This window comes from Talpa europaea (assembly GCF_964194135.1).
Source record: "Talpa europaea genome assembly, chromosome: 14".
In the NCBI taxonomy this organism is placed as follows: domain Eukaryota; kingdom Metazoa; phylum Chordata; class Mammalia; order Eulipotyphla; family Talpidae; genus Talpa; species Talpa europaea.
In genome coordinates this window covers 13,739,723-13,765,102 of record NC_140082.1, presented here as the reverse complement: position 1 = coordinate 13,765,102, position 25,380 = coordinate 13,739,723, and the positions used below count along the sequence as shown (strand labels likewise).

Below are 25,380 nucleotides of genomic sequence, written 5' to 3'. Positions count from 1 at the left end.
GGAGTGCACCCCCACACTCCCGCAAGGCTCTGCTGAAATGCCCCTTCCTCAGAGAGGATTTCTTGGATACCTGTCTTAAGTATCCCCCATTCTCTTATCCTGGTTTAGTTTTCATTCTATCACTTTTAGTCATCTGATACATGATATATTAATTAATTGATTATCTTCTCCATAAACTCATCAATTCCATGAATCAGAAAACAAATATGTATTTTCACATATATCTTTTTAATATTTGTAGTTTTGGAGATAGTAGGCATTTAATAAAAGAAAGAAGAAGAATTCATTAGTTTATCATTGAGATAAATGATCATTAGTTTATCATATCTATTAGTGGATTATTATATCTTGGGCCTCCTAAATTCCACTTCAATACTTTCTCCATCACAGAAACACAGATGCCATATTGTTATTCCTCTCCTTTAATATATATCCAGTGTCAAGATCTTGACCAAGGGATTCTTGGAAATTCCCTGCCAAATGCTTAATTTATTAATGCAACTGGTTACTGTCATAAACGAAACACAATCTTAAACAGGTGGTCAGTTTCTCTTGAGCTTCCTTGATGAATACAGCTGATATATTCTCTCTAGTAGGGAGGGAGGAGAGAGTGGGGGAGGAAGCCAGATAGCGTATTGGTACAGGTGGATTATGTGGAGGGTGAGTAGAACATGTGCATATATGGAAGAGCAAAACTATAAATACCAAAATTAAAATTAAAAATTCCTCTGTAGTAGTGTATAGAGGTTTAACCTATCACTACATATGATATACATGGAAACTTCTGGAAACAATGCATTTACTTATCAGAGCAGGTGGGAACTTTATATCCCATGAAAAACACTAATGAGATTTTATGAAAATACAATTGGGAGAGAGTATAAGGAGAGGAATAACTAAGAGAAAACTAGAGGCATTTGGAGACATGAGAGAGAACGAAAAAAACAACTATTTCATTTTATTGTAATGGTGCCAAGTTTTGTATCTGGAAAGAGATAAAGTTGGATTAAATGTCCTCTAAATTTCCTCCCACCAGTCTAGAACCTTATGACTAGTTTCACTTAATTCAAAGGTGACAGACTCTCATTCATATCTATACCTGCACTTTTTAAGAGAAATTTTAGACAGAAACCAGGATTCCCTCACCGTCCAGCTATAAGGAGCTCTTTTTCGGATGCCTGCCTCCGCACCTTGGTGTAGAGATCTATGGTGAAGAGGGTGCTGGCACTGTTGAAGATGGAGGTCAGGGAGCTCATGAGAGAGGCCAACATGACCGACATCATCAGACCTCGAAGTCCTGGGGCCAGAAGAAAGGGCAAGCATTGGTTATCAACTGGGTGCCATGACCTGCTGAGAACCGTGACAAACTTGAGGGTCATTCAAAGATAAGTGTCATCTGGAATATAAACTAACTTTTGTACCTATCATCACACATCATGTGGCATTTCCTGTATATGTCCTTGTGATTTTAGAATAAAGCAGGATAGGATTTTAGTTCTAAATGTAAACCTGGAGATGATTTTTTGGAACTTAAATTGGGAGGAGAGGAAACAGTGTTGTACTGTTTATCTTTGGGGAGGATTTCTTGGCTTCCTGATGACTTAGAGAAGTGGAGAGAAAGAGGACTTGTAGGTGGCACTGCCTAAGAAGACTGGTGGGCAAAGTCAAGAGTTTTGAGATACTGTGGCAAGTTCATTCTGCAGTTCCCTCTGTCATTAATAAAGCCCCTAAACCTTCTAGGACAAAGTATGCAAGGGATGGGTGGATGATATCACTTGTGGTCATGCTCCCTTCCTCCTGACAATGTGGGTAAAGGAGGAAAATGGTTACAGTGGTGATAGGTAACATTTGATAGTCAAAAGTTACCCTTGAGCCCCAGTACCTCCTCTATTTCTGTTCGTCACAGATCACCTTTTCTCAGTCTAGTAATTAATTATTTCATTTATATGGTTTCTTTGCTAAGTCATGAAACTAGAAGGTGACTTCTAAAGGATAGGGGATTTTGTGCTTACTTCACAGATGTTTGCCAAGCACCAGAGCAGTGTCTGCCATGTGGAAGACATTCAATAAACAAATTTTAGTTAAGTATATGAAATTCTATTATTTGGGTATCAGTGGTCTAAAGAATAAGTAAGACAAATGGTTAATCTCTAGTGAGTTTATGATGATGGTTATACAACTCTTTTATTGACAAATAGATTACTGAAATGTTCTTCATTTGCTCTGGAAGAAAGTCTTGAATCCAAAGCAGTGAGGATTATTCTAATAGAAATTATGTCTGGTTCATCTCTATATTCCCCAGGTCCATAAGAGAGCTGGTAACTTAGGGGATGTACTCAAGAAATGTCTGATGAATATAATTGAATGAATGGAAATAAGAATTATGAAGGACTGTATCATAACCCTTCCTCATGACTAGACCTTGGAGGCAGTTCTGGCATGAATACTTCCCGCCAGCTTTACTGAGGTATGATTGACAAATAAAATATGTATGTATATAAGGTATACAATATGATGTCTTGATATATGTATGCACTGTGAAATTATTCCCACCTTCAAGTTAATTATCATATCCTCATCTCACGTAGCTAACATTTTCTTGTTTTGTGGTGAGAACACTTGCGACTTGTTCTCAGCAAATTTCAACTATACAGTACAATAGTATTGACTATAGTTCTACATCAGGTCTACAGAATGTATTCATCTTATAACTTATCTCTCATTTTCCCCCAACACTCCAGCTCCTGGCAACCATCGTTTTACTCTCTGCCTCTATGAGTTTGACTTATTTAGATTCCACATATAAGTGATATCATGCAGTATTTGTCTTTCTGTGTCTGACTTATTTTACCTACTGTAGCATCCTTAAAAAAATAAGGATTTCCTTTTTTATAAGGAATAATGAATATGAATAACATTCCACCATCATTCTCTTTCCATTGAGCTGAGCATGGACATTTCTTACCATTCGGCATCAGTCTCATCACCAGCATTGGGTAGGCATAGTTTGTGCAGCCAACTTCAGTGCCACAGTGTTTCACACATTCAGAAGGAACAACGCAGGCTATCTCATCTAAGGAGGGATTCAGAAAAGTGACTTCAGTAAGTTGGACCCAAATAGGTAAACTCTATAACCACTGGGCATTGAGACAAGTTAACAAGTCATGGGTAGGAAGAGACATTTGCCTGGAAGTTAGAGATTCCACTTTGAACTTTGGACCATTGATTTGTCCCTCTTTGCCCAGGAAATAAGGTCCTAAGTGCCTTACACCTGTAGCTCCCCATTAATTGACCTAAGGCAGGGTTACTCTTTGGGATGTGGCCTAGCTGCAGCATTAGAGCAAATGGAGGGAGCTAATACTACCCCGGGAAACCTGTAAGAGTCCAGGTCTCCCCTGGAGCACAGATTTCCAGAGATAAAACAACCACAACAAAAGCACTCAGAAAGTTAGTCCAATGTCCAGCTGCATTTAACACAGTTTTTCACCTACTTCTGAGAAGAGTGATCACATGGTGACTGCCCCATGTGACACGATATCTCACTTCATTGGGGCAATTACACAATACTTTGGTGACTGGGGGGGAGAGGTTAAAAATATCATAACAACAATATAGCAACAATTGATTTTTAAAAAATCACTCAGAATACTAACACCTTAGCATGTCAATTTTTTTTTAGTTTTTAAAGTTTCTTTTTAATCCTTTCCACAGAGAAATGCATCTTTTGTATCACTGTGGCAATGATATTTTTACATTTATCATAATAACTTTTTAGCATTTCCCCCAAGTCTTGAGAGTCTTCAGTCTCTTATGTACAATTTTCCATAAATAGGATATACAATAATTTCTTTAGCCATTTTCTACTTGTTGGATATCTATACATCCTTTAGAACTATAAACCACAATGCAATGTTGCAATAAGAAGTGATGTTGGTCACTTGAAGGGCCTCCCTGGTGGTGCAAGGGGTTAAGGCACAACATATGAAGCTCTCCGCAGCCTCTGCAGCACAAGTTCGATCCCCGGCCAGGGAGCTACCCACATGGCACAGCAGACCTCTCCTGACTCGCCCGCTGCTCCCTGTAGCAGTGTATTTCAGTCAGTCTGCCTGTTCTCCTCCCCACTCTGTCTCTGGTGAATCCTCTTACCCTCCACACCTCTGCCCTGTACCCCAGTTCTTGTATGCATAAAATAAATAAATCTTTAAAAAAAAAAAAAAGAAGTGATGTTGGTCACTTGATGTTCATTTTAACAGAATTTCAGCCAAATAATCTGATGCCAAGTTGGGAAAACATGAAGTGGCTCATGTTATCTATGGATTGCCACAATAAAAACCAGAGGCCCCCATTAGCCAAAAAATATTCAGTTATATTTCCTCCATTCTTTATAATAAAGAAAGAATGTTAATTTTCAATGGTAGTAGTTCCTTTCAGCTGACTCAGAAATTGAAGTACCCCAAACAATCCAATTCCAAAACAGTGAGATTTGGTACAGTTCTCTGAAGGTCCAAGACCTTTTGCATCTCAAAGACCTCATTCAGAAATGTCCTGAATTTGGCCTCCCCTGGTGCCACAGCGCTTGAGAGCTGGGCTGCGAAGCTACCTGCAGCCTCTGCAGCTCCGGGTGGATCCCTGGCCACTGGCGAGGGTCCCACATGGCATGACAGACCTCTCCTGCCATGCCCGCTGCTCCCCTCAGCACTGTATTTCATCAGTCTGCCTGTTCTGTTCCCTGCTCTGGCTCTGGTGAATTCTCTCACCCTCCCATGCTTCTGACTGTACCCAGTGCTTGTATGAATAAATAAATAAATCTTTAAAAAAAAAAAAAAAGAAATGTCCTGGATTCAACCACCATGGCTCACCAAATTCACATTTGTCCTCATCCTCCAATGCCTCTAGACTTACATAACAACTTCTAGACTTACTTAAATCCAAATAGGACTCACAGACTCAAATACCTACAAGGAGACAGGCATGAAGCAGGAAATAGTAAAAGAACAGTGTCAGAACGCCACACTTCTGACCCTCTGTACAAGCTGTTCTCTCTGCCTGAAATTTTACATTTACCTTCAAACATAATGGATTTTCTAGTTTATTGGGTATTTTTTGTTTTGTTCTTTTTTGTGTATATAGAAGAATGGGGCGTAGGCCAGAGGTGTGGGGGCAGAGGTGAGAGGATTCACCAGAGACAGAGTGGGGAGCATATCAGGAATATCTACTGAAATACACTGCTAAGGGGAGCAGTGGGCGAGTTGGGAGAGGTCTGCTGCATCATGTGGGTTAGCTTCCTGGCCAGGGATGGAACTCAGGCCATAGCAGTGATAGTGCTGAGACTTAACCCCTAGGCCACCAGGGAGGCCCAAGTTTATCAGGTTTTAATAGAATCGTAAAGTTGCTTTCCAGAATTAAACGATTAAACACAAGAGGATTTATGGATTCAGGACTTGCCTGTGTACAGGATGCGGCTGATCATCCCAGGCATCACCATAAAGAACATGGGCAGCAGCTTCAGGTACCCACACATGACACAGGCGGCCTTCACATGAGACATGTTCTTACCTGAGAGGCAGCGCTGCACAATCACCTGCCAGGGAAACACAGCAGAGTGGTAAAGCACACAAAAGATGACTTCCAAGAAGTGGAGTACACTTTTCAGGGATTAGTGTTATGTAAGAAAATGTGTCATGGCTAGTGAAAAATAATGGACTTTGGAGTAAAATCAGATTTTGAATTCCTGCTCTTTCAAGAGGGTATCCCGTTTGTGAGTCTCAGCTTTCTCGTCTCTAAACAGGGTCATCTCATGTAGGGTATTCTGGGTGTTTGGAATACTGTGTAAGAATCTTGGTGCATAGAAGTCAACATAATCACTTCTACTAATATATGTTTATAGCTCTGGGGTTGTGCAGCAATGGCCATGTGCTCTTCTGGGTGTACAGCTGTGCCGGCTGATCGTTGCTACAAGTTGTGTGTTTAAGTTGTGCCTTTAATACCGGAGCCACTAAATAAGCCATATACTCATCAGCATTTCTCTATAGTTACAGGACAATTGTCCCCTTACTAATCAAGCCCATCACCAGAGATACTGGAGCCAAGCAGCCTTTGAAATAGAACTTGAATCATTTATCTCCAGATTTCTACAGAATATTCAGAGGACCTTGTTGAGTCATGAGTCAAATATGATTCTCCTATGAAAAGGAGTGTGTGTGATTGTATTATTTCTACTTAAGTTGTATAACCTTTTGACTAAGAATTTTCTGGCAAAGCAGTATTTCTACTGATAGTGAAATAACTTCTTGTGAGTTTTCTTCTCAAGGGCTGTCAGAAAATAAGGATACATTTGTCTGCTTAGTTCTCTTTGGAGAGAAATATATTAGGGATAGCAGCAATGTCATTTAGTGCTGGGGAAGCAGATGACATTTTTAGGCAGAGAGTTAAAAGCAGACAATGGAGGGACAACACAAACTATGGGTGAGAAGTTGAGTCTGCTCCTGCAGACAGGGGGATTAGGCATCAGATGGAAGGATGAATGTGAGGCCAAGTAACTTATAGGAAGCAAGGCAAGTGGCCAGAGACAAAATATACATATTAAAGATGTTTCCAGAAATCAGTGGTGAAAGGATGCATATTGGTAGATATGTTGAAAACAATAAGTTTATAACATAGAGAAAAAGAAAACTTGGACAAAAGAAAAGCACCACCATCACAAAGGACCATTGATTCAAGATAGGTTTAAAATTATGTAATTTTAAGTTTGAAGTTGACAGATACTGTTTAGGGTAATGAAAACTCCCCAAAACAAACACAAACACAAAATCTATAAAAAACAAAAATGAAACCAAAAATACCCAGAAAGCAAAAAATAAGATCTTGCAAATTATAAACGCAAAGGCAGAAAAACTAAAAGATCAGGCTGAGGAAATCTCCTACCTAGAAAGTAGAACAAAGGCCAAGAGATGGAAGATGGGGAGAAAATACGAGGAGCCAGCTAAAGATGACCAACCTCAAAATTAGAACATCCCCAAATGAAAACAAAGTAGAATAAATAAAAGAAAGGGTCCTCCCTCCCCAAATTACCTGAGCTATCAATTATCAGATTAAACAGCCTCATAATGTCCCATCACAATGGTCAACAATGGATCTACACACAATGGTACATTGTAGTGAAGTCTCAGAACACCGAGAACAAAGGAAAGACAAGCTTCTTCCAGAGAAAAAAGATAGGCCACATCTGCAGAATTAAGAATAACTTTAGGGCCTCCCTGGTGGTGCAAGGGGTTAAGACTATGAAGATATCGGCAGCCACTACAGCATGAGTTTGGTCTCCGGCCAGGGAGCTACACACATGGCGCAGCAGACCTCTCCTGGCTCACCCCCTGCTCCCCTCAGCAGTGTATTTCAATAGAGCCTCCTGTTCTATTCCCAACTCTATGTCTGGTGAATCCTCTCACACACACCCCACCTCTGGCCTGCACCCCAGTTCTTCTATGCACAAATAAATAAATCTTTAAAAAAAGAAAGAATAACTTTAGACTTCTCAACAATGATGGTGAAAGTCAGAAGAAAATTAATCTATAACTTTGGGAATATTATTTCCAACCCAGAAATGGTGTTCATAGCCGAAGGATCAATTTAAGAAATTTGTAGTGAAATGTACTCGAACATGCAAATTCACAATAAATTCATCTCCCATCTTTCTCCACAACTTACTGAAGAATTTATTTGCCCTCAAGGAAACAGTAAACCAAGAAAGAAAGTGATGTGGAATATGGAATAGGAGGTATAACCTAAGAATGAGGCAAAGGATGTCCCAAATATGGTGGTCCCGGATTAAAATGGGCACCAAGCACAGAGAGAAAACTTACAGATAATGAGAGGGCCTGAGAGAAAAGAGTTGATGGAATGCTTGATGTATTTGCAAGTATTGAGAGGAGATTTAGGCAAATATCCACAGGGTTTGGTGTGTAATGACTAATAACAACTAAGGAAATTTAAAACAAAAAAAAATTAACAATTACGTATTCTAGAAAAAAGGTAAAGAAAGGTAGGAGATTTCTTCAGCCTTGTCCTCTAGTTTTCCTGCCTTTGAGTTTATAACTTGCAAGATCTTATTTTTCGCTTTCTAGGTTTTTTAAAAATCTTTTTTTTTTAAGATTTATTTATTATTTATACAAGCACTGGGTACAGTCAGAAATGCGGGAGGGTGAGAGAATTCACTAGAGCCAGAGTGGAGAACAGAACAGGCAGACTGATGAAATACACTGCTGAGGGGAGCAGCGGGCAGCAGGAGAGGTCTGTCTCGCCATGTGGGACCCTTGCCTGGCGGCTGGGGATCGAACCAGCACTGCAGAGGCTGTGGGCAGCTTCACAACACAGCGCTTAACTGCTGAGCCACTGGGGAGGCCCACTTTCTAGGTATTTTTATAGAGAAAGCTAAAGAAAAATCGGAGGATATAATGGACTCAGCTATAATTGTGTTTATGTAGTCACAAAAATTGTGAATTAGATGTATTGAGAGGATGACAGAAGAGGAGGTGTGGGATTGAGGATGGAAAGAGCTAAATCCTCATCTCTCATTATGGAAAGCCAATAGAAAAATCCTAAAACTAGGGCCTCCCCGTGGCGCAGCGGTTGAGCGCTGGGTTGTGAAGCTGCCCACAGCCTCTGCAGCGCCGGTTCGATCCCCGGCTGCTCCCCGGCCACCCGAGGAGGGTCCCACATGGCGCGGAGACCTCTCCTGCCGCCCGCTGCTCCTCTTAGCAGTGTACTTCTGTCCTTCTGCCTGTTCTGCTCCCCGCTCTGACTCTGGTGAGTTCTTTCATCCCCCCGCGCTTCTGACTGTACCCAGTGCTTGTATAAATAAATAAATAAATGCTTAATAAATAAATAAATAAATAAATAAATAAATAAATAAATAAATAAATAAAATAAACGGGCCTTCTTTTAAAAAAAATCCTAAAACTAGATAAAGAAGAGTGAACAATGGAAGCATTTATTTGAATCATCTGTGGACAAGGTTTCCAAGTAAATTCTGATTTAGTGAGTCTGGAAGATATCTGAAAATGTTTATTTCTTTTTTTTTTTTAAGATTTATTTATTTATACAAGCACTGGGTACAGTCAGAAGCACGGGAGGGTGAGCGAATTCACCAGGGCCAGAGCAGGAAACAGAACAGGCAGACTGACTAAATACACTGCTGAGGGGAGCAGCGGACACGGCAGGACCCTTGCCAGCCGCAGGGGATCGAACTGGTGCTGCAGAGGCTGAGGGCAGCTTTGCAGCCCAGCACTCAACCGCTGTGCCACCAGGGGAGGCCCCGAAAATGTTCATTTCTAATGACCTCCAAAAGGCCATCCATATGCCAGTGGTTCACAGACCACACATTAAGTACAAGAATTTAGAGAACAGAAATACATACCAAATTACTTAATTGAAAGAACAGAGAGGGTTTGCCTTGAATGGGTAAGAAAGACAGTAAAGAGTGGGACACCAGACAGCTATTTTTAATAACAAGTGTTATTGTTTGAAGTGTTTGACTCTTAAATTATGATGATGATGATGATGATGATGATAATGTGTATGTGTGTGTAAAATAGAAATGAGATGCTTTTCTATAAGAAAAACAACATTAACATATTCACATACCACATTAACATATTCACATACCACATATGCACATACACACACAAAGGCACTTCACCTGATCTGTGCACCAGTACCACATAGCAACGAGGGTATTTCCAAATATTATTCCTGGCCATGGGATATCTCCAGTGACAGGATCTCGGAAAATGTGGAAGGAGTCCTCTTGAGGAGTGTAGCACTTGGAACTGATGGTCAGGTTGTCTCCCTCCACCACACTCGGGATGGCATTCATGTACTTCTCTGTAAAACTCTCATACCCTCCAACCTCGGCAAATGCTGAAAGGGCATTTCAAAAATGAAATGTTTCACAGAAATCTAAGACAATTGGCATTTGTAATTATTTCTTTGTGATGGAGATACCCAAGCATGTGCAATCAGTCAGATGAAATTCTCATTGTCTTTCCAGGATCCATGTCTTCCGGGAGTCCCTCCACTAGCATTGCCCAGGCTGTCAGATTTACTTTCACAAATCACATAACACAAATCACTCTTTAACTGTTTTCTTAAGGTGCTACTGAAAAATTTGGATTTAGTATTTAGCTTTGCAGTAAAAATAATACTGTTATCTAAGAGGCTGATGTCTTATATCAAACCAGAGCAGACACAAATCTGTTGAACATGAATTAACAGTAAGAATAACAGAACTAGTCATCAAAAAACCTGGCTCCACTGAAAGAGCCAGGAGGTATCGGCCTCTCTTCTTGACACAGAGCTTGGCTGGTCTGACTTATACACAGTCTGTTGTTTGCGGTACTGTACTAACTACATTATAGTAAAAAATTGGGGAGACAAGGAGCAGAAATTGGAAGCACTGTTTATCTGTGGTGAGGGGATATATTGCAACTCAGTCCACTTGAGGTCTGGAAAGGCTAGTTAGGCATAGAAAAGAGCCATAATGGATGAAAACCCTAGAAAGAGAAGCCCAGGCTTCTAGGGCCACTTAGTATAGGTTCAAATGATGCAACATTCATCAGAGCATCATACAATGTGTAGAGTTGAGGCTGACATTAGTTGACTTTTTCCTTAGTCATTCAACTGGGCACCAACATGTTTGTATGTACCAAACACTGAGCTGGGATTATGTGCAAAATGAATTTGCAAGGCAAGAACACAACCTAGTGGAGGGTACAGAAATAGTAGGAAATTGTTGTGATAAAGGGACTGTGGTTTGTAACAAAAATACAAAGGAGGGGCCTTCCTGGTGGCACAGGGTTAAAGGCACAGCACATCAAGCTATTGACAGTCATGGCAGCACGAGTTCCATCCCCAGCAGGCCAGGGAGCTAGCCCATATAGTGCCCGGTGGACCTCTCCTGTCTTGCTTGCTGCTCCCCTCAGCAGCGTATTTCAGTAGATCTGCCTGTTCTGCTCCCCACTCTGTCTCTAGTGAATCCTCTCACCCCCCACAACTCTGCCCTACACACCAGTTCTTGTATGCATAAATAAATAAATCTTTAAAAAAATACAAAGACTCCTAGGAGATGAGTGTTTCCCCATCTCATCCTCAGAATGGGAAAAGTGAGGCTTAAAGAGGCTGATCTGGGAAGTGCATCACTGAAGAAAACCAAAGAACCATGAACAAGAATAGCAACAATTTTCTGACTCACTAAATAGAAAGTCAGCAAGGAATTGGTACTAGTAGTTAGTTGTCTTGGAGCAGTGAAATAGAACTTTCTGCAGTGATGGAACTGTTCTATATCTGTGCTGTCCAGAATGATAGTCACTAGTCATATATTGAATACTTGAAATGTGGCTAGGCAAAAGTGTTCCTGACTAGAAAAACGAAGAATGGAGGCATTACACTCCTGGGCTTCAAACTATACTATAAAGCCATAATAACTTAAACAGCATGGTACTGGAACAAAAATAGACACACAGACCAATGGAAATGAGTTGAAAACACAGACATAAAGCCACACATTTGTGGACAACTAATCCATGACAAAGGAGCAAAGAATATGCACTGGAACAAGGATAGTCTTTTTAATAAACGGTGCTGGGAAAACTGGACTGCTACATACAAAAGAATGAAACTAGATTACTACCTCACATCATACACAAAGATCAACTCAAACCTGTAAAACCTGAAAGCATATAATACATAGAAGAAAACATAAGCAAAATACTCCATGACATACATCTCCAAGACATCTTTAAAGACTCATGCCCTAAAGCACAGAAAAATGAGGGAAAAGATAAATAGCTGGGACTACATCAAACTAAAAAGCTCTGTACAGCAAAAAAGACAATAACCAAGAGGAAAAGATTGGGAGAAAATATTTGTATACTCCACAAAACTGGTAAGGGTTATCAAAGATCTACAAAGAACTTACACAACTCAACAAAAACAAAATAAAGAATCTAGTCAAGGGACTCTCTGGTGGCACAAGGGATTAAGCACCACACTATGAGGCACTCTGCAGCCTCTGCAGCATGATTTCAATCCCCAGCTGGCCAGAGAGAAACACACATGGTGAGGCAGACCTCTCCTGTCTCACCTGCTGCTCCCCTCAGCAGTGTGTTTTGGTCAGTCTGCTTGTTCTGTTTCCCTCTCTGTCTCTCGTGAATCCTCTTACTCCCCGCATCTCAGGCCTGTACCCCAGTTCTTGTATGCATAGATGAATAAATCTTAAAAAAAAAAAAGAAGAAAGAATCCAGTCAAAAAGTGGACAGAAGAGCTGTCCACACTTCTCCAAAGAGGAAATGCTGATGGCCAACAAGCACATGAAAAAATATTCAGCATCATTTATAATCAGGGAAATGTAAATCAAAACCACAATGAAATATCACCTCACACCACTAAGAATAGCCCAGATTTAAAAAAAAAAAAACAAACTAACAACAGCAAATGCTGGCAAAGATATGGAGAAAAATGAACCCTCTTATATTGCTGGTGAGAATGCAAACTGGAAAGCCATTTGAAGGACCCTCAAATTACTAAAAATGGATCTACCATATGACCCAGCAATTCCACTCTTAGGAATCTACCCAAAGGATACAAAAACAGTAATTCAGTAGGATACTCGTACTCCTATGTTCATTGCAGCACTATTTACAGTAGCTAAAACATGGAAACAAACCAAAGGCCCAAAAACTGATGACTGGATCAAGAAGATGTGGTATATATGCACAATAGAATATTACCCAGCAATCGAAAAAGATAAACTCATGCCATTTGCAGCAACATGGATGGAGCTGGAAGGGATCATGGTCAGCGAAATAAGTCAGAAGGAAAAAGAAAAATATCAGATGGTTTCACTAATAGGAGGGATATAGGGAAACCATACAAGGGATGGGGGACAAAAAGACAAAACTAAAAGGCAAACTATAAATTGGAGACATTCTTCAGGGGATGATGAGGGAAAGGGATCAAAATGGGAGGGATGATCACAAGAGTCTATAGTGGTGGTTCATAGGTGTCTTGATGGTGGTAATTTTATGGGGACAACACCTGAGAGGAGAAATCAAACATTGTACAAAAATGAACAATGATGTAAAAATATATAAATAATTAAATTAAAAAAAAAAATATGGCGAGGCCAATGAGAAACTAAATTTTTGATTCAGTTAATCATTTTAAATTAAAATAGTCGTATGTGCCTACTGGTATCCATTTTGTATCGAAATCATCAATTATTAATGTAGTTTTTTCTTTTTGTCTTTGCAGTTCTATCAGTATCTTCATGCTCTGTGATTAAGTGCATGTATGTACAGAAATGTATTCGGTGCAGCTTGAGTGGGTAAGCATGGTGGCTGCAGGTCAGGGCTGGGATAAAAAGACATTTGTTTTCATCCTATACTTTTTACTGTGTGCATGGACTTCCTACACAAACAACCACCATAATAAAAGAAAACAAAAATTTAGCAAGCTGTAAATTAGATTTATCAGCGGTGCTAGCTGGTATGACTTACAAAATGTGAGCAGACTGATGATACTAATAAGAGAGAGCCATAAAGGAAAATCCAGTCTGTGTTTGTATATTAGAACAGTAGTGTGAGTAATGTATTTTAATAATTTCTATTAGAAATGGTTATAATAAAGGGAACATTCAGTCATCTAAAATTTTTCAGCATATTTAATCCTTCATTTTAGGAAGATTCTATATAACGAAGGCTTTCTGCCACTTAATCAAATGCACCAATATTTTTGTAAAATTATCATCCCATGGATACCGATTTTGTCCATTCTGAGCACAGATATTAAGATTAAACAAGATAATTTACTTGAGCAATAATTTTTAAAAGTAAGTGAAGTTCTTTTCCCTCATTTCCTCAGGCTGAGATAGTGTAGCAAGAAAGAAGTCAGACATTCATTGCAATGATGTGAATTATCTAAATGGAAAACGTGATTATATAGAACTGGAAAGTAGTGGTGAAGAGAAGGTATGTGGTAAAGACAGAAACCCCATGCTCCACAGTTATCACTTACCATACCCCGTGAGAATGACAGAACCGATCAGCATGATAATGGTCTGGAGGGTGTCTGTATAAATAACTGAGGCCAAGCCCCCTGTGGAGAGAAAGAAAAAACCAAGACATTTATCTCAGCTCTTCCCTTCCACCCAAGCCCAGGAAGTGCTCAGTAAAACAAACAAAAAATCATATCAAAAACCGGGGTAGCACAAGCTCCTCTTGGCACTACTATCTCATTATTATTATTGTCTGTCATTCATCTTTCTATCTCCTTGCCTTGCCTTGACTCAAACTTTCTGTTGACTTGTAGTGGATTCTGTATTTGTGTGAGTTTTTGAATGTTAAATAAGGGAAAAGGCAAGTTTTAATATCTTGAAAGTTTCCCTCAACAATCCCTCAGTTCATCCCTTTGGCACAATACAATATGTGCTCTCCAAAACTGGACAAAACCAGTTTTGTCCTTGTATTAGGATATAACATTGTTTTGTCAATTGAATACTAGATGCAACTGACTTGAGCTTTTGCTTCAATGTTGAACAATCAGCAACAACTTCTTTTCCTATTCTAGACCCACAAGATTGTCAATCAACAAGATACTTCATTTAGGAGAGTGTTGGGGGGGGGGGCAGCCTGAAGAGACTGATCCTGAAAATGGGAGATTGATGCCTTCATCTCTTCTTAATCTAAAATATATGCTCAATGTATGAAAATGGACCCAAAACTGCCTGGATTGTGCAAGCTGTTGTTTTTCTATATATTTTTTCCAACTCAGCTGGTATAGTTTAATTTTCAAGTTAATGATGGAGGCTTAGAGTAGAAAATTTTGGATGCATGTTTCACAAGGTCAGAAACTAGAGGTGGGGGTAGAAATGATTAACATAGTCTTGAAACCAGCCATGGAAATGTGAAAAAGCCTTAGGCTGGGATGGAGATTGAGGATCACTACAAAGGGCTGCTGATCAGAGTGGGGATACGGAGATTGAGGGGCATTACAAAGAATCACCAGTCCTTACAGATTCCCCAATCAGATCTTAGAAGTAACTGATTTAACAATAGATAAAAATTTCACAGAGAAATGAACACCTCCCCCCGAAAGGAAAGTAACATCTTAATGGCCATAGAAAGGGGAGGTTCCAGGTTTCCTGCCCCACCTAAGGATGGGGGAGCTCAGCACTGAGGGGAAGCCTAAAGGACTTTGGGAAAGAAGACTTGAGAGAAAACTTGGAGGACGCTCATGGAGCGAAAAGACTTGTGTAGAAGAAGCTGCATGTGCTTCTTGATCTTGAACTCATACCAGGGACTTAGGAGACATGGAAGGAGACACTTGAAAGAGACAGAGACATGAGTGAAAGACCCGTGGGGAGGTTGACAATGACAGCCTTTATCTTGGTTTGATTTTGCTCCTTTCCTTCCAGACTTGCCTGCCCCCTTCAGCCCCATTTCTATGGTTCCCTGCCAGAAGGTGCCTTAGATTTTTGGCAAGTTTGGGCCAACACTGTTTGGCTGGACATTTACCCATGAAGGGTAACTTTGGATGTTTCATAGAGAAACTATTTTAACTATATTCTTTCTCTTTGTTACAGGGCAGGAAGCGGGGTACCCCAGAAAAGGATCAGAAACAACCAGACAAGTCTGGAAGGAAAAGAGCAAAATCAAAATCAAGATAAAAGCTGTCATTCTTAACCTGCCCACAGGTCTCTCCCCCATGTCTGTTTCACCCAGCCCAGGACCAAAAGGCAAGTGCAGTTTCTTTACATGTCTCTCTGCTCCACATGCCTCTTCCAGGTCCCCTTCTTGCTCTCCATCCTGCTTCCTTCCTACTCTAGTCTCCTCTCCAGATTCTTCTCCTCCCTGCTCAATTCCACCCTCCTTTGGGTATGGCAGAGGACCTGGAACCTCCCCTTTTTCCTGGGCACCACCCTGTTACAAGACCTCTGCCACATACCTCCTCCCACAACCTACCCATTGCTCCAGTTTTCCTCTCCTGATTCTGTCATTCAGAGCTCACCACCATGACCTGGCATCTTATGTTCATTTGAGTCCTGTCTTGGACTTGCCAATCTCACATCTGAACTATTATTTCATCCTAACCTTCCATGGGTATGATCTTCTGGATTCTAAATGCTGGCCTGGGTACTGAACTCAGTGGAGCTAGGTCATCATTTCCCGCCCCACCCATCTCATAATTATTCCCCACTTAATCTTGAGGATTCTGCTTCCTTGCCTCTAGTGTTTCTGAGCCTATGCCTGACTTTCTAGGACTAAGGGATATTCTTAGCTTGGCTGTCCCAAAGCTATCACTAAAGCTATTAATTGCAGGTTGGAATAGAATCAGAAGATAGCATTGCGAACTGAAAAATGGACTCACCAGTGATCGTGTACACAGCAGTGATACCCAAGAGAATGAAGATTGCCAGGTAAAGGTCCAGTCCCAGGGCCATCTTGATGAATATGGCTCCAGAAAATATGTCTGCCTAAAAAGGATGGTAAAGACACATGAATGGTATCCCTCAGTTTCTCGCTGATGACATGTCATCTCTGCCATCCAGTTATGAACTCCTTGGAAGCCAGGTCTCTTTCTCAGAGTTAATTCTTGGGTTGACTAGAAAGGGGAATGATGAGTGAATACATGGAAAGTGAGAAAGTCTGCGCTGCAGCTTGTATAGATTTTCTTTTCATGATTGTCAGCAGAGAAACAAAAAATTGAGCAGCAGGTGGAGGCAATGGAGTCAGGCAATGGTTGTTGTTAGGAAGGAAGGTGATTGGGCATGTTGGGGGTAGTAGAGACTAGGATAAAAGATGATGGTGGGGTAATTATGAAACAAAATCCCAGAGACTTACGTAAGATGGGATCAAGAAAAGGCACAGGTGGATGGGATGGGCCTTTGACAAAAAGGGAGACTCTTCACTGTCAGAGTGGTGAGGAGATGGACAGAATGAGGTAAAAGTATATTATTGAATGGGGGGAGGGAAGGATGAGTGATTCATGCTTAAATGTTTTGAATAGGGCCTCCCCGGTGGCGCAGCAGTTGAGCGCTGGGTTGCGAAGCTGCCCACAGCCTCTGCAGCGCCGGTTCGATCCCCAGCTGCTCCCCGGCCACCGGAGGGGGGTCCCACATGGCGTGCAGACCTCTCCTGCCACCCGCTGCTCCCTTCAGCAGTGTCCTTCGGTCCTTCTGCCTGCTCTGCTCCCCGCTCTGGCTCTGGTGAATTCTCTCACCCTCGCGCACTTCTGACTGTACCCAGTGCTTGTATAAATAAATAAATAAATCTTTTAAAAAAAATGTTTTGAATAAATAGGAAGTGAGCCATACTGATTAAAGGCGGAGGTCTAGGAGCTAAAAAAAAAAAAAAAAAAAAAAAAAAGTTGTGGGCAGCTTAGAATAAGGATTGAAAAGACCTGGGTAAAAATCGTAAGCTACACAGACAGAACGATTATAGGTTGAGGTTTGGAGTTCAGTAGGGCATCCCACGGAGGTATATAAAGATGCAAGATGCATCCAGCTTTCCTGGAGCCCTGTATCCTTACAGGGTGCTTCCCAGCCTCCCTGATATTTCTTCAGTTCAAATTTGTGTAGACCTTGCTTGGATCTGCTTCTTCAACTCAAATCCTCCAGACTTCAAAAACCAAAATCCCAAACAGAACAAAACCCTGAGAAATAACATATAAACATGTTAGAAATACAGAAAAAAAATCCTTAGGTTCAGGTATAGAGTAAGTGGGAAGCTGGGTTCAACCAGTGTTGAAGCTTTGCCAGGGGAGTTCAGAAAAAGGGGTGGGAGGGGTGGGTATGGATAGACAAAGCAATTGAGGCTGTGTGCTGAAGCGTGATTATACCATCCATATTATTTCCTTACAGTCTCCCAGTTTACATGGAATCTAAGCGGAAAGAAGGGGTGAGTGAGGTGAAGGGAAGGGATAAGGTAACAGGATTTAGAATCAGAAAATTATAGGTAGTTTTCTTTGTAGAAATTGGATTTAGAAGAGGTGTAACAGGAAATGGTTGTTTCCCCTCCCTTGCAAGATTTGAAATAAAACCTAAGGTTTTATTCATCTGACCAGACATTCATGTTGGTTAAAAAACCTGTTCTTGATTCTCTGAACCTAGAAGCTAACCCTGTGTTACAAACACAAAGTACTTTGTCATTACTGGGTTTTTTAAATACGCAACCATTGTGTGAATTGAAGGGAGATGGTACTTTTTTGAAAATTGGTTATTTACCAAAAAAAGATTTACCATTCCAGAAAAGATATCACCTACTGAGAGGTCAGTCATTGCATCTGAGTGCCATCAAACACACCTGCATTTATAGTTGTCACATTCATACTCATTGCCAATACAGGGGGGGAGGGGAATTGTGATAGTAATTATTTAACCACAGCACTAGGATTTGTGTATCTGCGCCTAATCATTTACATGTTAAAACAAATTATCTTATTATGACTTCGTTGACTTTTGTTTCTCTTAGGTACAACTAAGGCATGAAATTGATTGTTTTGAAATGAAATCTAAGTCGCTTATATTAGCAATGTTTTTTTTATAGCATTAAAACATTAACAAAAAATTTGCCATTTTAAAATGTACAATTCAACAGGATAATTATATTCATAACAATTATCAAATATAAAATATTACTGATAACAAAAAGAGGCATTGCATGATCCAGATTTTCTTTTGCTACTGAAGGACATTAGTCTCTCGTCAGTGTGAATAAAGTCCCTAGATTACAAGCAGTTTGTTTCAAAGTTAATTTCCTTGTTTGAAAATTTGAAATGTGCTTTTTCTACAAGAATATCAATGGTTTTAAGGCATCCAGACCAAAATATTAAGGGGGAAAGGTGTGTTGTGTCTATAATAATTCTCAATATATGTATTATTGGAAGTAGGGAACCAATGAGTAAGAATATCTTTTTCAATCTGAGGGGCAAGGGAGGACTATGAAACTGTCCCAGCTCCTGAGCATGACTTGTTTAATAAGTAACCAGGGTAGAATCTGCCATCAGAGTATAAAAGATCACAAAAGGTCATGTCTAAGATTAATCACTATTAATATACTTAAAACATAATCTTTGAGGATAAGAATGGACTCCTGCCACTGTATCTTTCCAGCTGATCACAGACCCTGCACATTTGCATATGCTCTTGGCCTTCCTGCTCCCTGTTCAGGTCCCGAACATTCCATCCCCTTCCCACCACTAGGAACCTTCTACTCTATGAGGGTGCAGCCCTATTATTCTGGCCTATCACCTGTGTGTGCTCTTCAGAACCATAAAGCTGTAGATGTCAAAGCCAGGGGAGAGGAGGGAACTCATTTTGTCCCCTTCTCCCAGACACATGCAGAGCTCTGATTACCGAGGCTTCCTCTGCTCCCCTCAGCTTCTAATTGTCATGTCCTGGGGCTTATTTTATTCATTTATTTTTTAAAAATATATCTATTTTTTTGTCATTGTTCTACTATGCTATATAAGTTTTGGAGTACAGCTTCACACCTTGATAAGTGTATACCCCACGCCCACTCACCACCAGAGCTCTACTGCCATTCACTGCTGCTGGGGGCTTGTTTAAATGCCCCCTCCCCTCCAGCGAGGACAACTTCCAGTTCCACCCAATAGGGATCCCAGGAATCACCTTCTTTCCTGGGAGTCCATCCATGCTATGTTTCTGTACTTGTCCTCACAGTCATATTTTAATATATTTGCACATATTGTCATCAAGTGGTATTTCAGATGTAGAGTTCTTAACCATATGGTGAACTCTTTCATGCACAAGAATCTTTTTTTAAAGATTTTTTTTAATTAAAGATTTATTTATTTACTTATACAAGAACCGGGGTACAGGCCAGATTTGCGGGACAGAGAGAGGATTCACCAGAGACAGAGTGGGAACAGAACAGACAGACTGACAAAATACACTGCTGAGGGAAGCAGCGGGCGAGACAGGAGAGGTCTGCTTCGTCATGTGGGATTCTCACCAGCCGGCCGGTGGGGATCAAACCCGCGCTGCAGAGGCTGTGGACAGCTTCACAGCGCAGCGCTCAACCGCCTGCACCACCAGGGAAGGCCCTAAGATTTATTTATTTATGCATACAAGAACTGGGGTACAGGCCAGAGGTGCGGGGAGTGAGAGGATTCATCAGAGACAGAGTGGGGAACAGAAGAGGCGGATTGACTGAAATACACTGCTGAGGGGAGCAAGGGATGAGACAGGATAGGTCTGTTGGACCATGTGGGTACCTCCCTGGCCAGGGACAGACCCCATGCTGCAGTGGCTGCCGATAGCTTCACAGTGCTGAGACTTAACCCGTTGCATCACCAGGGAGGCCCATACACAAGAATCTTTATTACTCCCGACACGGAACTCAACAACAGACAGAAGTGCTGGGAAATACTTAGGTTGTATCAGGAAGGCTTATGCCATTTAATCTAAGCAGCACCTTCCCAAAATGTCTCAGCTCAACAGAAGAGCAATAATGAGGGTCAACTTCTTTCATGAGCTGCCTAGACCATAAACTTGTAAGAGATTATTTCATCAGTTACCGATACATGGGGAGCAAAGATGTTTCTCTTTGTTTTCTGCATGTGCTGCTGAATCTTCAACTTCCTTTCTCCTTTCCTCAATCATCATTCTCAAAGAATGTAACTTTTTAAAAGCTTTAACATTTCTTTTAAGCTTTATTGGTGACCTCTTTTGTAGGGGGTGGTCTTAGATAAAATAGAGTCAATTTAAGAAAAGGCAGTATAATAATACAAAGCCCTTTTCCTTCTGGCTCACATTTCATATAATCAAACTGAACATGAAAATAGAAGCCTATACTGGCCCCGACAAAGAGAATAAAGGGGCTATTGTGCAGTGAGGTGTCAGGCAACTGGAGAATCATCCTCTGGTCCATCACTAAAAAGCTGTTACTGAAATGAGACACTTTGTCTTTCTTTACATTATTTTTTTCACATTCTTAACAACAGGGCAGGTTTATACTCTGGTGTCTTTCAGGACACATGAGTGTTTTACTCTACGAACATGTGGCCTCTGAAGCTCCTTTTCTTCCCCATTGAAACTTGGTAGAAAGACCCAAAGTGATTTAAGACATCCACAAATTTTGACCCTATCTCTCTGCCCAGCACTCTAGCCCATCTTGTGAAACCAAGAGGTAGGAGGCATGGAACTCACTGAGATCCTCAACGCCACACAAGTGAAGAGGGTGAGGACAGAGAGGTAGATCTGGAGTCGCTTCCCACCAAACCGCTTCTTCAGGTACTCCGGCATGGTCATGATCTACAGAGACAAACATCAACAGGATTCACCTGCAGATCCCAGCACATCCCACTAAGCACCTCTGGGCAGTTAAGCACCATGCATGGCACCATGGGGACACACAGGTGAGACGGCAAGGCTGGAATCACACAATCTGGAGATCAGTTCCCAGATGCCACCTTTACTGGAAGTGTGACTTGTGGCAAATGCCAATTGTGCTGAAACTCCATTTTCTCATCTGCAAAAGTGAAGGTAGCTGTGCAATACCTGCACTCCCAAAGGCATAGCAGACACTCCACAGATATTTTGTTACTATGTTCACCAATGATAATATCATAGTCTGGCAAAAATAATTTTACTTGCAAATCATGAACCACAATGATGGTGGCATAACAAATTGGTACTTGAGCAAATTGCAAATATACATTTGAGTTTATGTTTCAGGGACCAGCATTACTGATTCCTACTTAGAGTAAACCTATCATTACTGAAAAGTGAGATCAGCTATGTGATGTGTAGCATAAAGGGGGTGGCTTTCTGGTTTTCTCATCGCAGATGGAGTTCATGATGAATGTTAAATAAATACTTATACATTATTATTGAAAACAAGAAGGGGGAACTCTTGTTGGCTCCTGAAAGATAGTAAGCCACAGGTGACCACACATGTGTGAGTTCTGTGGCTTGGATCCTGCCCCTCCAGGGAGCTGTGCTTGCCTGGAACTGGAAGAGACCCAGGGTGAACAAAGGGGGTTGTACGACAACCTGCAGGGGTACTAACCAGAAGCTTGCTCTCTAGGCACCCTCACCCCAGGAATGATCTGCACTAGAGCACCACATGGTCCGAGCACCAGCTGTAGAAGGAAAAGATGCAGGAGCCAGGCTCAGAGAAACTGAGCAGTGCCCTGGTTGGTTGGTTGGTTGGTTGAAAGGGAGTCATAATAGCTGTGGTATGTCCTACTCCTGATTTAAAAAAGAAACTTGATAAAAATTAGAACAAAGAAAAAATACCATAAGTTGGGGAGAACATGGGAAAATGGGAAGCCTTGTAGTTATCAGCAAGCAGACAGCTGACTGCAGCCATTTCCAACAGTTATCTGGAAGCATTTAGTGGATCTGTGTAAGTCTAAGCCTGGAAATTCTGGGACAAGTGACAGTATCTAGGTTAAAAAGGATGTGCTGAGTGCACTCATGGATACTCACCCCTGACTTGATGTATATGGGGACAAAGACCCACCCAAGAATCAGCAACAGGAACAGAGACTGCAAGATATCAAGAAAAAAAAAAGCACAAAGTTAAAGAGGCTTGACTTGTGGATCTATGAATTCGGAGTGTGGAAAAAAAAAAAAAGAGATTACATGGATCCTGTCCCATTCAGCCATGTAATAATCCCAGACACCTGTGGATTTCTCTGTTTCCAAAACTCAAAAGCCAAAGTTTCCTGGGGCCTAGGCTATGACAATAATGGACATGGTAGGGTACAGGAGAGGACATGCAAATGAAAAGAAATAATACAAAACAAGATTCGATTGAAAAATAACATGGTGTTAACTATGCTGGGCCTCTTTCCCACCTTGGATCAACAGGCTTCACAGTGAGAGCCTGGGAGTCTACACCAGCTCCAGGGTTTTTTTTCCCTTCTAAGATAACCATTCCACTGTCTTGATGGGCTCCCTCTTGCTCAGCTGTAAGGAACTTTTTTTTTTATTTTATTTTTATATTTCCCATACAATTGCAACCCCCTTATTTTGACCTCAATCCCTCCTTTCCCCACCCCCCATAGGGTGTCTCTGGTTCATAGTTGTTTGTTGATTTTGATTTTTTCTTTCTTATAGTTATTCTTTTTCTTGGTCCCTTATTTAGGTTTTCTAGATTCCTGCTATGAGTGAGACCATCCGGTATTTTCCTTTTTCTTTCTGGCTTATTTCGCTGAGCATGATCCCTTCCAGCGCCATCCATGTTGCTACAAATTGCATGAATTTATCTTTTTTGATCGCTGAGTAATATTCCATGGTGTATATTACCAAATCTTCTTGATCCAGTCATCTATTTTTGGGCATTTGGGCTGTTTCCAAAGCTTAGCTATTGTAAATAGTGCTGCTATAAACATAGGGGTGCAGGTGCTCTTTGGAATTGATGTTTCTGTGTCCTTTGGGTAAATACCTAGGAGTGGAATTGCTGGATCATATGGAAGCTCTATGTTTAGTAGGTCCAGAAATCTCCACACAGCTCTCCATAGTGGTTGGACCAGTTTGCACTCCCACCAGCAGTGCAGGAGAGTTCCTTTTTCTCCACACCCTCGCCAACATTTGTTGTTGCTAGTTTTTTTAATATGTGCCATTCTCACTGGTGTAAGATGGTATCTCATGGTAGTTTTGATTTGCATTTCCCTGATAGCAAGTGACGTTGAACATTTTTTCATATTCCTGGTGGCCATTTGTATTTCCTCTTTGGAGAAGTTTCTTTTTTAGCTTTTCTGCCCATTTTTTGACTGGATTATTTTCTTTGTTGTTGTTGAGTCTCATCAGCTCTTTGCAGATTTTTGTGATCAGTCCTTTATCATTAGTGTTGTGTGCAAAAATGTTCTCCCAGTTGGTGGGGTGTCTCTTTGTTTTGGTTATTGTCTCTTTTGCTGTGCAGAAGCTCTTTAATTTGATGTAGTCCCAGCTGTTTATCTTTGCCTTCACTATCACTGCTTTGGGTGATGTGTCTGTAAAGATGTCTTTGAGGTTCATGGGATATGACAAGAATGTGTGGGGAGAAATGGAGAGGAGATAAGGGCTCTGAACCCAGCTTGGTCTCTGGAAGCTCATATAATCTTTACCCAATGAGATTATTCTTGGATGGCAGGAAATTTATACAGTGCAAAGCAATGAGAAAGAAATTTGGGGACAGAAGAATATTCCCAGTGCTTCCCAAGTCTTGCCACAAATAATAGTATAATCAGCATTATGCACTAACATGCAGTGTTAACAGTCTTCACACATATCACTTATCTGTTCTCAGAACAACCAGGTGAGGCAGATATGGTAGGCACAGTTATTCCTCTTATATGGGGGGGGGGAGGCGCGAGGAGACATGTAACTTGAACATCATAGAGATTAAGGGAGCTCAAGGTCACAGGTTAACAGAGCCAGGCTCTCAGCTGCCTGACAATCACACCCATGGGTTCATAGGGCACTTTGTCCATGCCATTGGAGGCTGGCCCCATTCTGGAATCCCTGACACTACAAAAGCAAAACTAGGGGCAAAATCATCAACAGGGGAGTGGCATGGGCATTTGTGATGACTAAGGTCACATCTCAAGTCTATTTACACTTTCACTATAATCCAGCTTTCTTCCACGTGTACATCTCTTGCTGACTGATAGACATGCCTATACTTGTGCAAACACTAGCAAGAAAAAAGAGCAGGAAAAACTCTGGCAACTCCAGAAGTACTTATGGCACATTCGCCACATGCCCAGCCAGGTGCTGGAGAGGGGGCAGCATGAGTGCATGAGAGGTGATGGCTCCTGTCTTAAGAACCGAGGGTCTCCTTAAGGGACCTGGTTTCTATGGTGAAATGGCAGTAGAACAGCTAGGAGCTCAATCACAAAGCAGTGTAGGGCCTACCTGCTATCACTAATTAATTCACTCCTTACTCTGATATTATTTCCTGGGCCTCTCTTCCCTGGTATCAGCACCAGGAAGGTCCCTCACTTGTGCCATCTCCCACCTCCATCATCTATGACGGCTGCCCCTGTAGTGTGAGAGCTGGCACGTTTCTCTCCATGTACACTGCTGTGGATGCGTCTTATCTTTATATCTGTCTCTCCCACTGGGATATAAGCTTCTCAAAAGGAGAGACCATTGCTTTTATTTTTTGTAGAAGAACTGGGGTATAGGTCAGAGGTGTGGGGGGTTAAAGGATTTATTGGAGACAGAGTGGGGAGCAGAACAAACAGGTGGATCTACTGAAATACACTGCTAAGGGGAGCAGCGGGTGAGACAGGAGAGGTCTGCTGTGCCATCTGTGGGTTAACTCCCTGACAAGGGATCGAACTCAGGTCTTTGGGGTGATAGTGCTGAGACGTAAC

At 41.3% G+C, this 25,380-nt stretch overlaps 1 protein-coding gene across 1 annotated transcript in view; it reads right to left on the bottom strand.

Moving 5' to 3' along the window:
* Positions 1–25,380, bottom strand: part of LOC311184321 (solute carrier family 5 member 4) — a gene marked incomplete at its 3' end in the record, with an annotated part of 36,660 nt that overhangs the window by 8,425 nt on the left and 2,855 nt on the right. Inside the window, exons 4-11 of the mRNA XM_084254212.1 lie at positions 22,505–22,564; positions 21,221–21,325; positions 16,420–16,525; positions 14,068–14,148; positions 9,695–9,915; positions 5,446–5,581; positions 2,966–3,073; positions 1,147–1,297 (exon numbers count right to left, since the gene is read on the bottom strand). Of these exons, the coding sequence (XP_084110338.1) occupies positions 1,147–1,297; positions 2,966–3,073; positions 5,446–5,581; positions 9,695–9,915; positions 14,068–14,148; positions 16,420–16,525; positions 21,221–21,325; positions 22,505–22,564 (968 nt within the window). The remainder of the gene's footprint in view (positions 1–1,146; positions 1,298–2,965; positions 3,074–5,445; positions 5,582–9,694; positions 9,916–14,067; positions 14,149–16,419; positions 16,526–21,220; positions 21,326–22,504; positions 22,565–25,380) is intronic.